This window comes from Calonectris borealis, chromosome 19, assembly GCF_964195595.1.
Source record: "Calonectris borealis chromosome 19, bCalBor7.hap1.2, whole genome shotgun sequence".
Taxonomy (NCBI): domain Eukaryota; kingdom Metazoa; phylum Chordata; class Aves; order Procellariiformes; family Procellariidae; genus Calonectris; species Calonectris borealis.
Window position 1 is genome coordinate 9067574 of NC_134330.1, and position 12293 is coordinate 9079866.

General features: G+C 51.2%; 1 protein-coding gene across 1 annotated transcript in view; it reads right to left on the minus strand.

Moving 5' to 3' along the window:
* Positions 1-12293, minus strand: part of CAMKK1 (calcium/calmodulin dependent protein kinase kinase 1) — a 105465-nt gene that overhangs the window by 42254 nt on the left and 50918 nt on the right. The window contains exons 3-4 of the mRNA XM_075168965.1: positions 8694-8741; positions 6911-6964 (exon numbers count right to left, since the gene is read on the minus strand). Coding sequence (XP_075025066.1) covers positions 6911-6964; positions 8694-8741 — 102 coding nt within the window. The remainder of the gene's footprint in view (positions 1-6910; positions 6965-8693; positions 8742-12293) is intronic.

A 12293-nucleotide genomic window follows, 5' to 3' on the forward strand; every position in this document is an offset into this window, starting at 1 on the left:
CCCGCTTCCCTCCCTTCTCGTACCCGATCATACGCTGGCACCGCTGTGAACCCAGGCAGCTGAGGCGTGGGAGGGGGTCAGGGTAATTTTTTCTGCTATCCAATTGGCATTAGCATAGTAGCAAAAGGCAATCTGAATTTAATAAACAGTCTCTGCGCCTCCATCTGTGTGTTAATAACCTTTTTGAGGGCCACTCAAACGGCCCCGAGTGGCCCAGCAAATAAATATTTCATGAGAAACCAGCTCATGGTATAATTTGTTTAGGAAAACAGTCTATGCTCCCAGGAGCTGGGATGGTCACTTGCTCCTTCCCCTAGAATAGGTAGTTACTCCTATTTATTAAGCATCTAAATCTGAAATTCACACTGGAGTGACCCGTGAAATGTAATTAACCAAGGACTCTCGCAGTCAAATGCCAAGGAATTTTGCATTAATACCACAGAGGCAGGCTCTCTGCACACTACCTGCTTTTAACACGTACACCGGGAACAGGTCACCAAAACCATTTCAGCGAGCTCCTTCCTGAGCTGTTTTTCCTGGCAGCGATGCCAGGATCCCCACATCTCTTCAGTGCTCCCGCTGCAGCCAGGTTCACAGCTCACTGAAAGGATTGTTATTTTTGGTACTGATCCAGTGAAATCCTCTGGATTTGCACCCGTGTAATTGAGAAGAGACACTGTGTAGTTCTCAATCCTGCCTGACAGTTCCCGAGCCAACTGTTGGAAACAACGGTGTTGAGAGACAGACTCAGAAGTGCTTATCTTTTACTTAGCACAGTGCTGTGTCCAATACAGACAGCCAAATGACGGTCTGCTGAAAGAGGATCCAAGATATGCTCAACCACCTCCGAGGACGGCCAGGACCAAGCCTGGAAGACTTCCTACGCTCCCACTTTTATCCCTCCATAATGAAAATTTATGGGGAAAAAAAAATCAAAGGAATTGGTACACCTATTTCTCTTTCAACCATCACCAGCCTGGGAGGAGAATGCTCCCCTTGCTCCAATCCCACCTTGAGTCCTTCCTGCTTTCTGGCAAGGAGCTTTAGAACAAGAAGAAATATAAGATGCAATTTGCTGCTGAAAGCTCCCACGTTGCATCAATGCTCGGGGAACCCAGCCTGAGGAACCGAACCATCGCCACCAGCCGTGCCCACATCGGGCTGGTCCTTCCCAGGGCAGGCTCTGGGGAGAGGCTGGAGAGAGCAGGAAGGTACAGAGGAGGAACAGCAAAGACAAGAATTGCTCTCGGGGACAGAAATGGAGGGAAGAAGAGCTACTGCTGTCACCCAAACTCCTTGAAGGATACTACGAGGGACGATGGGGAGATGCGTGGGGATTACTGTATCTTAGGTGAGCTGACTGTGAGTCACCTCTACTGCTGTGGAAGAAGCACCACGACATGCTTATACCAACTTCAAAGCACCAGTATCTGCCGCTACACAAGCAGAGCGGGATCAGAAGAGAGAACCTGTCCCACTGTGCTTTCAAACACAAATGGGGGACGAAGAGCAAACTTCATCATGCAACAGGCCAGAGCCACTTAATTATCACAAAAGCAGAGACGAGAGCACGTGGCAGTGAAGCCTCCCTTTAATTACAGCGAGAGCTGGCAGGACAAGGCTTCCTCGCTGAATTGTAGCTGCGCATAATGGGAGCAACACAGGGATGCTTCAGCAAACCTCTCCTTGCAGGCTCAAATGCATGAAAGAGCCAAAGACATTTGTACTCACAGGCAGAGCTAATTACCCAGATAATGCCTTTCTGATAAAGAACCAGCTCAGAGCCAAGCCAAGGGATTTTCCCTTTGCACTGGCATGCATTGCTTCAGCTTCCTCAGGAAAAGAGGGAGCCTAGAGGAGGTTTCCTCCACACATGCCCTTGCACCCACCTTCCTTCCGACTATTCACACGTGGACATGGGTCTTGACATTTTCCTTTGAGAGGCAGCAGGAACTGTGTGCTTTTCTTTGATATACGTTTATTATCTAAGTTTACTGCTCTCCTCCTACCAACCTTGCAGCTGGAAACCACAAGGAAGCCGCCCAAGGGAAAGGGGATTCCAAGTTTATGGAGAGGAGGGATGCCTGGGACACAGCAGCTTTCACAACAGCGAGACCTCGAGCCCGCATCCTCCTACTGGTCATGACAACATCAAAATGGCCATTAGTTGCGGGAGGGAAGGGTGATAAAACAGATCGAGCCAAGGGAACTTATCACCTGTCTTTTGTGATGCTCTCACGGCACTTAGGATGTAATTTTATTTACTAACAGAGAGATTTGCATTGCAAGGGCAGAAGACCTGTGCACAGCCCCTACCTGCAGCTCCCAGGGGAGTGGGATACTGCTCAAAGGTTGCTACTAACCACCTAAATGCTCTGCTAGCGCGTGACAGCACCCTGCAGGAATGCTGAGCAGACCAGAGAGCATTTCCAGCCCTTCCTCACCTGTCCTGTCTAACAACAAAATCCCTCAGATAAAGTGGCTAAGAGGTAAGCTCTGTCGGGAGAGAGGAGTGCTACGCACTGAAAGAAAACCCTAAACTAGACAGGCTTAGCTGCCATGCCCCTAAAATCCTGCTCCTGCATTTGTCACCTTTTGTCCCAGACACCATTTGTCATGTTGGCAGCAGAATTACATCGTGCCCCATCCACGCTGTGCCCCCACAGCCGGCATGCCTTCCCGGAGCAGCCACGCTCGCCTGCCTCCAGCCGCCTCCTGCTCTTACCCCGGGTGACGCAGCTCCTTACAACCCCGGTGCTGAACAGCACGGGGTGTTAAAGTAACCCAGAGATCACCTCCCTGGTGCTTACCGCACCGGAGTGCAGCTGGCAGTGGTTCAGTAGCTGTTACGTGAGGAAGAGGATAAGAAACACGGGAGCTGTGCCCTCCCTTCCTGCCTGGATGGCAACCAAAGTGGATTCTCCAGGGGCTAGAAAGTCCCAGGCTTGCTGCTGGCCACCTTCTCCTCAGCAGCAGCACTTTGTTCAGCCGTCTCTTTTCATAAACTTGGAAGGAATTTCTCCTCATCATTGAAAGTTGGTAGAAAACAGCCCTCCACGCAAAGGTGGTTAGGTACAAACAGAGGCAGAGAGCACAATCACACAGTTCTTGTTTCTTAGGAAACCAGATTAAAAAAAGAAGAGGAAAAAAAAAAAAAGAGAAACCCACTGACAACCTACAATGCTATTGCTTTTGTCCAGAAGTAGTATAACAAATGTCCATCATAACTGCTTGTCTTCGCAAGCTGATTCAGAGATTGAAAATAGGAAGGAGACATGACCTGAGGCATCAGAGAATCAAATTCCATCAGCACAATGACTCCAAACTAGATCTCCACCTGGACACGTTTGCCTTTGCTTTTTATTTGCTGCTTTTTTACAGAACTTGGCGTTTCTTTTTTTCCCCTAGTCACTGTCAAAGCACCTCCTGCAAAGTGAGACTCTGAAACCTTTCCAGATGTAAGGAGTTCCTTGGCAGAGCCCCGCGAATGCTGCTGCAACAGCTTCACGTGCCCCAGCAGCAGCAGGGACCGAGCACAGTGGCCTCTGCTCTGGGAGCCAGCTCCACATCCCAACAGGGTCTCCTCCTTGGAGGGAGCACCGGACCACATACTTGGTGCTGAAAGTTCAATTTCCTTGGTCTAATACATTCCCTGCATCCGCTGATGTAAGTCAGCACACTTTCACAGCCCTCCACGGCACTGTGGTTGTTCACAGCAACGAGGGATAAAGCTCTTGGAAGCGCTCTCTCATCTTTAATGGAAGGTAAAAAAACCCACAAAGTAAATACAACCATCTACATTTTTCCCAAATGTGGTGATCAGCTTTTTTTCTTGAGAGTTTTGGATCTGGCCTAGAATCAGGAAAAACTCATTAAAGCAATAGAAATCTTTCCTTTTGCTTTGACAGGAGTTAGATTCAGTTCCTGGTACCTATAAACTCTGCCTTTTTGAAAAGAGCTAGAAAAGGGCCCCATGCCTCGGCAAGAATCAGGAGTCACACTCTGAATTATACTCCAAAATAAAAATTTTCTGCTTTCTTTAAAGCTTTGCTCCTTTTTATTGCAGCACACTACCTTAAAGAAAATAAAGCAAGCAGCAACACCCTGGCCTCACGCTAAAACACTGCACACGTGAATCAGTTATTAGGGGCTGCTCACTGAAGGCCAACCAAGGGCTGATTTACTCCAATTATCCGTTATTGCTTTTCACCACTGAGACAAAAACAACCCTCCAGAGCTAAATCTGGAGAAAAATAAACACAGAGAAAAGGCCCTCCCCAACTATTAGAATCGCAATTACTTCTACTAACTGCTGGTAACGGGCAGTTGCATTAGGTATTGCCCCCGGGGGGTCGGGGTGCATTGCTGCAACGCAGCCTGGGATGGGAGCGATAACGGAGCAGCACAGAAGTTCTCAGCGCTGGGAGAGCACGTGGGCCAGACACACCGGGAGGCGTGGGGAGCTAAGCAACCATTAGCAATTGGCTATTATTTCTCTGAAGCTTTAAAAAGTCTGCCAGCTCCTGGGCTGTTTTAATGTCTTGGCAAAGTGGAGGTCTCTCCATCACGGCTTGCCCCCCTGGAAAACCCAAGCACGGGCACCTGGAGGGATTAGGGGTTCCCAGCGTGTGACTGCAGCTGGGAAAGGGGGAAAGCTCCCACTGCCCAGCCAAAAGCGTAGCAAGTACACGAAACACAGACTTTAGCATCACAGCCTCTCAGCAGCAGTGCGGCCATCTGCCCTCTCCTCTCCCATATGCTGACATCCACTGCAACGAAACACAGGTAGACACTGCCGATGCTCTCGCTCTGGTCCCATCTCTCCAGCCGCTGTAGCACCCCACACACCTCCCAGGATCACCTCCACAGCCCCAGGGTCGCTGCTGAGATCTGTTTCAGACCCTGCCTCAACCCCCCCGAACAGCAGAATCGGGGTGAACCAAAAAGCACATCCCTGCAATGCTGACGGTAAGGGGGTCTGCACACCCCGTCCCTCTTCGGGCAGCGAGGCTGAAACAGTGCCCAGGCATGGGAGCCACTCTCGGGCTGCAGCAGCTTTAAAGTGTTTGCTTAGATTAGAAAAAGAAATGGAGATTAAGTGGGGATTAACTAACACACACCAGGCTAACCTGGACACAGGCTTTCACTTTTGGCTTTGATTTGACCAGCTAAATCTACGTCCACGGCGTTAACCTACAGCTCGAAGCACAGCATCGGGATTCCCAGAACAAAAGGGCAGCACTAAAATATGAAGATTACAATTTTCAAAGCAAAAATACTTTCAGCTGGAAATAAATGTGATGCGATGCATTCCTGCACTGTGCCGCTGGTCCTGGCACTGCCTACGCTGGTGGGACAGATGGATCAGGGAAGCCACAGCTGGCACCATCGCTCTCTGCAGAACAAAACCGTCCTGCTACAGGGCACGGGAGGGAGGACTCGGAGGGCAGCGGAGAAAGGGAGCCATCGGAAATAGCAACCACTCCGGTGCGGTGGGTGAGTCAGCTTGGAAAGGACAGGAGATGGAAAGAATTGTGGTTCCTTTGCTTGGCCAGCTCCAGGGCACCTTGTCCAGATTTTCGTCTCATCTCTTCCATCCTCCATTTCAAGACATTTCTCCTGCAATTTCATGCCTGCTGGAAGCACAGAAGGGCTAACGAATACTAACAGGCATATAATTCCCACCCGAACCCTCTAACATGGTATGTCACTTGTAAATCCAAGAGCCAGGGAGGAAAAGCTAGCTGGGGAGTAGGGGGAACGAGAACGTTTTACATCTCCACAGCATATTCTTATTCCCCTTTGTACCAAGACCAACAGCTCTGTGCACTGGGACAGGGAGCAGCACACGAGTCCACCCAGGTGAAAACAGACCCATTTTCACCCACGTGAGGCCACTCCATCGCAGCAGTGAAAGCAGGACCTCTCTCAGCAAAAACAGCATGGAGCAGCAGCTGAAGCACAGGGCCAGACCGGCAGGGCTGCATCGAGGGCAGCAGGGTTCAGGTTTGATAGCACTGCAACCACCCAGCTCTGCTCAGCAGATACCTGCCCTGGGATCCACCAGAAACTGCCAAAAGCTGTTTCCACAAGGCTTCAGGCACAGCCACACACAGCAAAGCAGTTTTCCTTTTGCCAGCTGTCCAGCTCCTGCTCTCAGCCTGAACAAAACATGCCACAGGGCAAGCCCAGGGACATGAGCACATCGACAGATTTTGCAGGAATCCCAGCTGGGATGGTTAGGATTCACCTGCCTCTGAAAAGGGAGGGACAGAGAAGGAGCCTTCGGCACAAGCAGCCTTTTTGAATCTGAAACCCTCCAACTCTGGCTTCAGCTCAGCAAAGGATTTAAAAGCCAAGGTTTGCCTTCTGCCCTGCACCCTACACCTCGTGATCTGACAGCGAGGTCCCGTTCGGTGTACAGGGAGGCATCCCGCAAGGGGGTAAGATGCAGGGAGCCAGGCACTGCCCAGCTGGGCCACACTGTTCAGCATCTTTCTGATAAACACCCCCATTTCCTTACAAAACGCACCTGCTTGTTCCAGGCCAATCTTCCAATGCACAGCAGGTGCTGAATACCACCACCCACATGCCTCTAATTTCAGGTGACCTGTTTCATAGCTAGAAAATGTCAAGACAAATCAGCGATACACTTCTGCAGCCTGCCTCCGAGATCCCCGCCTGTTATATAAGGCAGCCCACCCGATTTCCCTCCCGTTCGGCACCACACGCAAGCAGGCGCGCAGGCAGCGGCTCCATGCCCAGCAGGGAGGTTCAATTCTTTGCATGCTACCCGAATCAGAAATGCATATGCTCAAAGCAGCAAGGCAGAGAGGACCTAGCTCTCAGGGTGGCAAAGCGGAAGGAGGAGCAGCGGCGGCAGCGAGAAGCGGAGGAGAGAGACACTTACGTAATACTTGTCATCGTTCTCGTTGTAGGCCAGTTTCACAACACCGTAGGAACCCTAAAAATAAACACAAATTGCACAGTCAGTTCAGCAGCTTCACCTCGTCTCCTTGCTGCTCAAGGCTGGTAGACCATGGCCTTATGGGGGGGGCGGGGGAACCTTCAAGGCCCCAGGCCATGCCTACCCCTGAGCAAAGTCTGCAGGTGATGTGATTCCGCAGAGAGGTTTTGGCAGCTCTGTTGGAGCCACGGGGCATTTGAGGATTAACAATGTCTGGAGGAGTTGAGTGTTAGCCCATCACCTCCTGCCCTGAGCCAAAGCCACTGCGTCTGTCTTAACTCAAACGTGGGTGGGGACCAGAGAGAATAATTTTCAAGCAGATTTTTTTTGTGCAAGTTTGGAAATTCTGCATCAACACCTTTCCTGTACTTTTGCGCAAGACCATTTTCAGCACAAAACCTCTCCATCTCCTGATAGCAAATGGACTTCAGTGAGGACCAGCTGCCTGCTTTTCACCAACCACATGTTGTCCAGGCAGATGCAGACCTGGATTACTGCTGTATCCACAGCTCCAGTGACAGCCTGAAGCCAAACACTATCCAAATCACTGGTTTTTTGCAGTGCTGTGTCAACATTATACATTTTATGCAAGCAAGACATGACACCATGGCTAGGTATCATCTCTGACGGATGCCTGTTGAATAAATGAGTGGCATAAACACTACAGCCTTCAAAACACTTCTCTTGACTTCACTGAGAGCTGGAACGAAGGTCCTGGTTCTCAGAGGAGACTGACAAGCCATCTGGCTGATCCAGAAGCACAGCAGGTCCAGCAGACCATCTACCAACCTCAGGGTGCCTATATGCTCCCTGTGACCTGCAGGGAAGGAGGAGGCAGGGGCAAATCCACCAGGGAGAAGGCCTCACGCTCTCCTTAAATCGTACTTAGGCCAACGACAAAAGCCATAACTGGGTCTGAAGCTGTGTGTGAGTTCCAGATGACATCTGCTCTACCACCAGCAGTGGTATCTCCAGCCTTACACCCTGAGGGCCAGCAGCCAAGCACACAGCCCACTGCGCACATGGGAAGGGTGCCTCCTCCCACGGCCCCGGGCCTCTCGCTTTGGAGAGGAGATTGGGCTAATGAAACTTTTGGTGAAGGTCTCTGCAGCTCAGGGTGCAGTCCCTTCTGACTGCAGTGTTCCAACTGCAAAGGTAGGTACAGCTTCCAGACAGCACCGTCGCTCGTGGACCCATCTGCAGTGGTGGCAGACGTCCAAATGTGCAGGTGTCTGAACTGCTCGCCAGCCTAGACCTCTAAATAACTTTGTAGGAATCTCTTCTGAATCGTTCTTCAGCTTTTAAACGTGGATTAGAATTAAACTAGCATTTCATTCATGGACATAAAAACTTAAACTAGTCCTGACGGGGACCAAACATCTGCCCTGATCTTTTTTTGGTTTTCTTTCCTTGTTGGGTTGTATTAATGCATCAGAGGCTCTCAGTGTTACATTTGGCAAGCAAACACCTTGGAAGGGAGCCAGCTTAACCACCCTCAGAGGGTAGGAAAATAAATTTAGATTTCAGAGGAAGTAGCTCCTCTTTGACCTTGAACAAAACTTGCTCAGACTAATACGGCAAAATATAAACAAAAAACCCCAGAACAAACACAAGTTGCAAGGAATCTCAGCCAGTTAAGATCCCCTGGGCTGGCACAGTCTTTCCACCCACACTCATGTGTGTGCATGCAGGTTGCCTGTGACAAACACGAGCTCCAGTAACGTACCTTGCCTATTTCGCTCTGCAGCTTATACTGGTTTAATTGCATGCAGTCCTGCAGATGAAAAGGAGAAAACAATTAGAGTATTGGTAAAAGGAAATGACTGAGTTTGAATCAGTATTAAGTAGAGGCAGAGTGCTGAATAATGAAAGACTAAATCTTATTTAAACCAGTATATGTTACACTATAAGCACTGCACTTTTTTTGACAGCCCAGGACAAAGCAATTATGGGCTGAATTCTGACTGTGGTTGCGCTGGCATAATGCCAGAGGCCCCTCCTCCCCAATTCCCCACCATCGCTCCAAGTTTAGCCCAGTGAGCCTGACAGCAGCCCCCGGCCTCTTTACACGGACTGTCTGCATCGGACTGTGTTCAATACCAAGCAGAAAAACACCCGTCCCCAGCTCCACGGGACTCTCACGGACTGGCAGCTCCCAGCACCCAGGCACCCACGCCGGTCCCAGGGTTGCAGCATGAGCCCGTACCCACCCCAACATCAGCCTGGCAAAGACAGGGAGCCTCTGCGGGCCGTGTATAAAGGCTGCGGCTGCACGCCCAGGAACCCTCACCTGGACCATGGGCTGCTCTTTGATCAGAGCACACGGAGCCAAGCTCCTCTGCAATGCCACACAAACAATATGGATTCCCTTCAGCCGATACAGCATTTGTCAAAATAAATCACCCCTAAGCAGGCCTGATCTCCGTTTGCAAGCTACCCAGCACTGAAATCCCAAGGGGTGGAAGGGTGGTGGATGCAGACCCCCCGGCAAGCTATGACAAGGGAGTAATGACGGGGTGCTGAGTTACTCGACAGACCGGGAGCTACACAGGGAGTGACGGTGGCCCCAGGTGTCAACTGCTGGAAACCAAGGTAGAACAGAGGAGCCACGCAGTCATCTGATGCTAAGTCCACCATTTCCTTTAGTAACATACTACCTAACGTACTACCTAACGGAAAACTACCCTCCTTTCACAGCAGCAGCAAAACCTCCGCGGTCCTGCACCTGAGCCGGGACAAGCCCCGGCATCAACACCGGCTGGGGGATGAAGGGATGGAGAGCAGCCCTGCCGAGAAGGACTTGGGGGTACCGGTGGAGGAGAAGCTGGACACGAGCCGGCAATGTGCGCTCGCAGCCCAGAAGGCCAACCCTATCCTGGGCTGCATCACCAGCAGCGTGGCCGGCAGGGCGAGGGAGGGGATTCTGCCCCTCTGCTCTGCTCTGGGGAGACCCCCCTGCAGTGCTGCATCCAGCTCAGGGGTCCTCAGTACAAGGACGTGGACCTGTTGGAGCGGGTCCAGAGGAGGCCACGAAGATGATCAGGAGATGGAACGGCTCTGCTATGAAGAAAGGCTGAGAGAGCTGGGGTTATTCAGCCTGGAGAAGAGAAGGCTTTGGGGAGACCTTATTGCGGCCTTTCAGTACTTAAAGGGGGCTTATAAGAAAGATGGGGAGAGACTTTTTAGCAGGGCCTGATGCGGCAGGACAAGGGGGAATGGCTTTAAACTAAAACAGGGGAGATTTAGACTAGATACAAGGAAGAAATGTTTTACGCTGAGGGTGGTGAGACACTGGCACAGGTTGCCCAGAGAGGTGGTAGATGCCCCATCCCTGGGAACATTCCAGGTCAGGTTGGACGGGGCTCTGAGCAACCTGATCGAGTTGAAGATGACCCTGCCCACGGCAGGGGGGTTGGACTAGATGAGCTTTAAAGGTCCCTTCCAACCCAAACTATTCTGTGATTCTATGATTTCACTTGGAGCTGACCCCTCCACCCTCATTAATTACAAGAAGAAAATCCCCCCCCACAAAGCTCGGGGGGGTCAAGACCAGGAGCGCAGGGCGAGCACCGTGCACTGCCCGCGCCGAGCTCTGCCTGTGGCTGCTCAGGAGCACCCAGGGGACCTGCCCGGCTCGGCCACTGCGACGGGGTCCGTGGGAGGACAGCACACACCGCGCTGCAATGCAAAGCTCCTGGCAAGGAGTCAGAGCGCTCTTGTGGGGATCTCTGCAGCGCCGGCACCGGGGAGCGTGGGCTGCAGTGGCTTTTGGCTTGGTCCTGACTTAACAGACAGCATTTAACTGCATTGCAGGGGAGCGGACAGCCCCAAACTCGGTGGGGTGAGGGAAGGGGGCAGTTTCCAACCACAGGACACGGTGTGGGCTAAGCCTTAGACAGGACACACTTCCCCAGACAGCGTTTTAAAACACAGTATTTCTCCCTGAGATTGCCAAGCACTAAAGCAGGCTGCAAATTCCCTTCCAACCTCTGCACCAGGCACTGCTTTGGGAACAAAGCTGATACAAAACACGTAGGTAGGTAGATTAGCCTTTCCATAAACATCAAAATAGCCCTGCAACCTACAGAAGCAGCACCAGGACAGAAAAGCGGTGCCAGATGCCTGCAGCCCGTTTGTAAGAACAGGGGGTGTTATGGCTCCGTCCCCGCGCAGCATCCTCACTGAAAGCAACACCCCTCTGCCTCTCGGGATGCATTAGAGCATGGATGCGGTAGATGATAATTTTGACTTTTCCCCCATCACCAACCAGAAACACTCCTAACACAAGCAATCATCACAGAAGGAGAATAAAGGAATGGGGAACCTATGACTTTTTAAGCTTGCAAGCAGTGGCTTGTCAGGAATACAAGGAATGATTTAAATCTTGATCTTGTTTCCAGCGAAGGAAGATTTTTTTCCACCACCCTGACGAGGAGGAAGAGCCAACTGTGAGTAATGGGACCATAGACACGTATTAACGCTGCTGCTAGCAAAGCACATGTCTTTCCAAAGGCAAAAACCAATCCATCAGAACGAGGAGCAACAAGAGAGGAGAGAGCATGACCCAGCAAAAGCCAAGATGCAGAGCATAAGAACACCAAAACATATGGAAAAGAAAAATCCCATTGAATTTTGTAGAAAGGACTCCCCTCCCCAAAGGAGGGGGCAGCACGCAGGAACCCAGGGTACAGACACGTGGAGGACAAATTCCCCTGAAAACCCTGTATCAGCAGATTCACTTCCCAGCGCGAGGCTGTGCTTTGCATCGTGGTGATTTACAGAAATTAAGCAGGAACAGCTTTCTGTTGATGCCTCCAGCCCTGGGTTTCTCTGAGCTCAGCTTTGCACCCCTGTGCAAAACTGCAGTGCTGCAGGGATGGGGAAACGCTCTCGAGAGTGGCCGAGCCAGGCAGGAAAAGCGACCACCTGAGTATCTCCTGCTCTTCAAACCAGCAAGCTTGCAATGCCCAGGTCCTGTAAACAGGGATTACTCCCGCAAGTAAAGACAGGTTTTTACATGTGGCCATATACTCTTTGGTCTGCACTCGGTATCTTGTTCCAAGCCAAGGTGGCATCTCTAAAGCACAGAGTTTGCTGCTTCTGCTCACAAACACACTGTCCAGGGAGCCACGGTGGCATTTTTTCCCTCCCACCTGAAGGAGTAGAGACCTTTGTGAAGGACATAATCCATCCAGCTGGGCAAACTCCCTTAGGAAGCACTAATATTTAGTGCAGCCAAGGAGGGACTACACCTGCTCCCTGTGTGCGAGGCACCAATTCCTTTGACTCTGACCATCATCTTCCCACCATCCCTCTTACTTCTGTC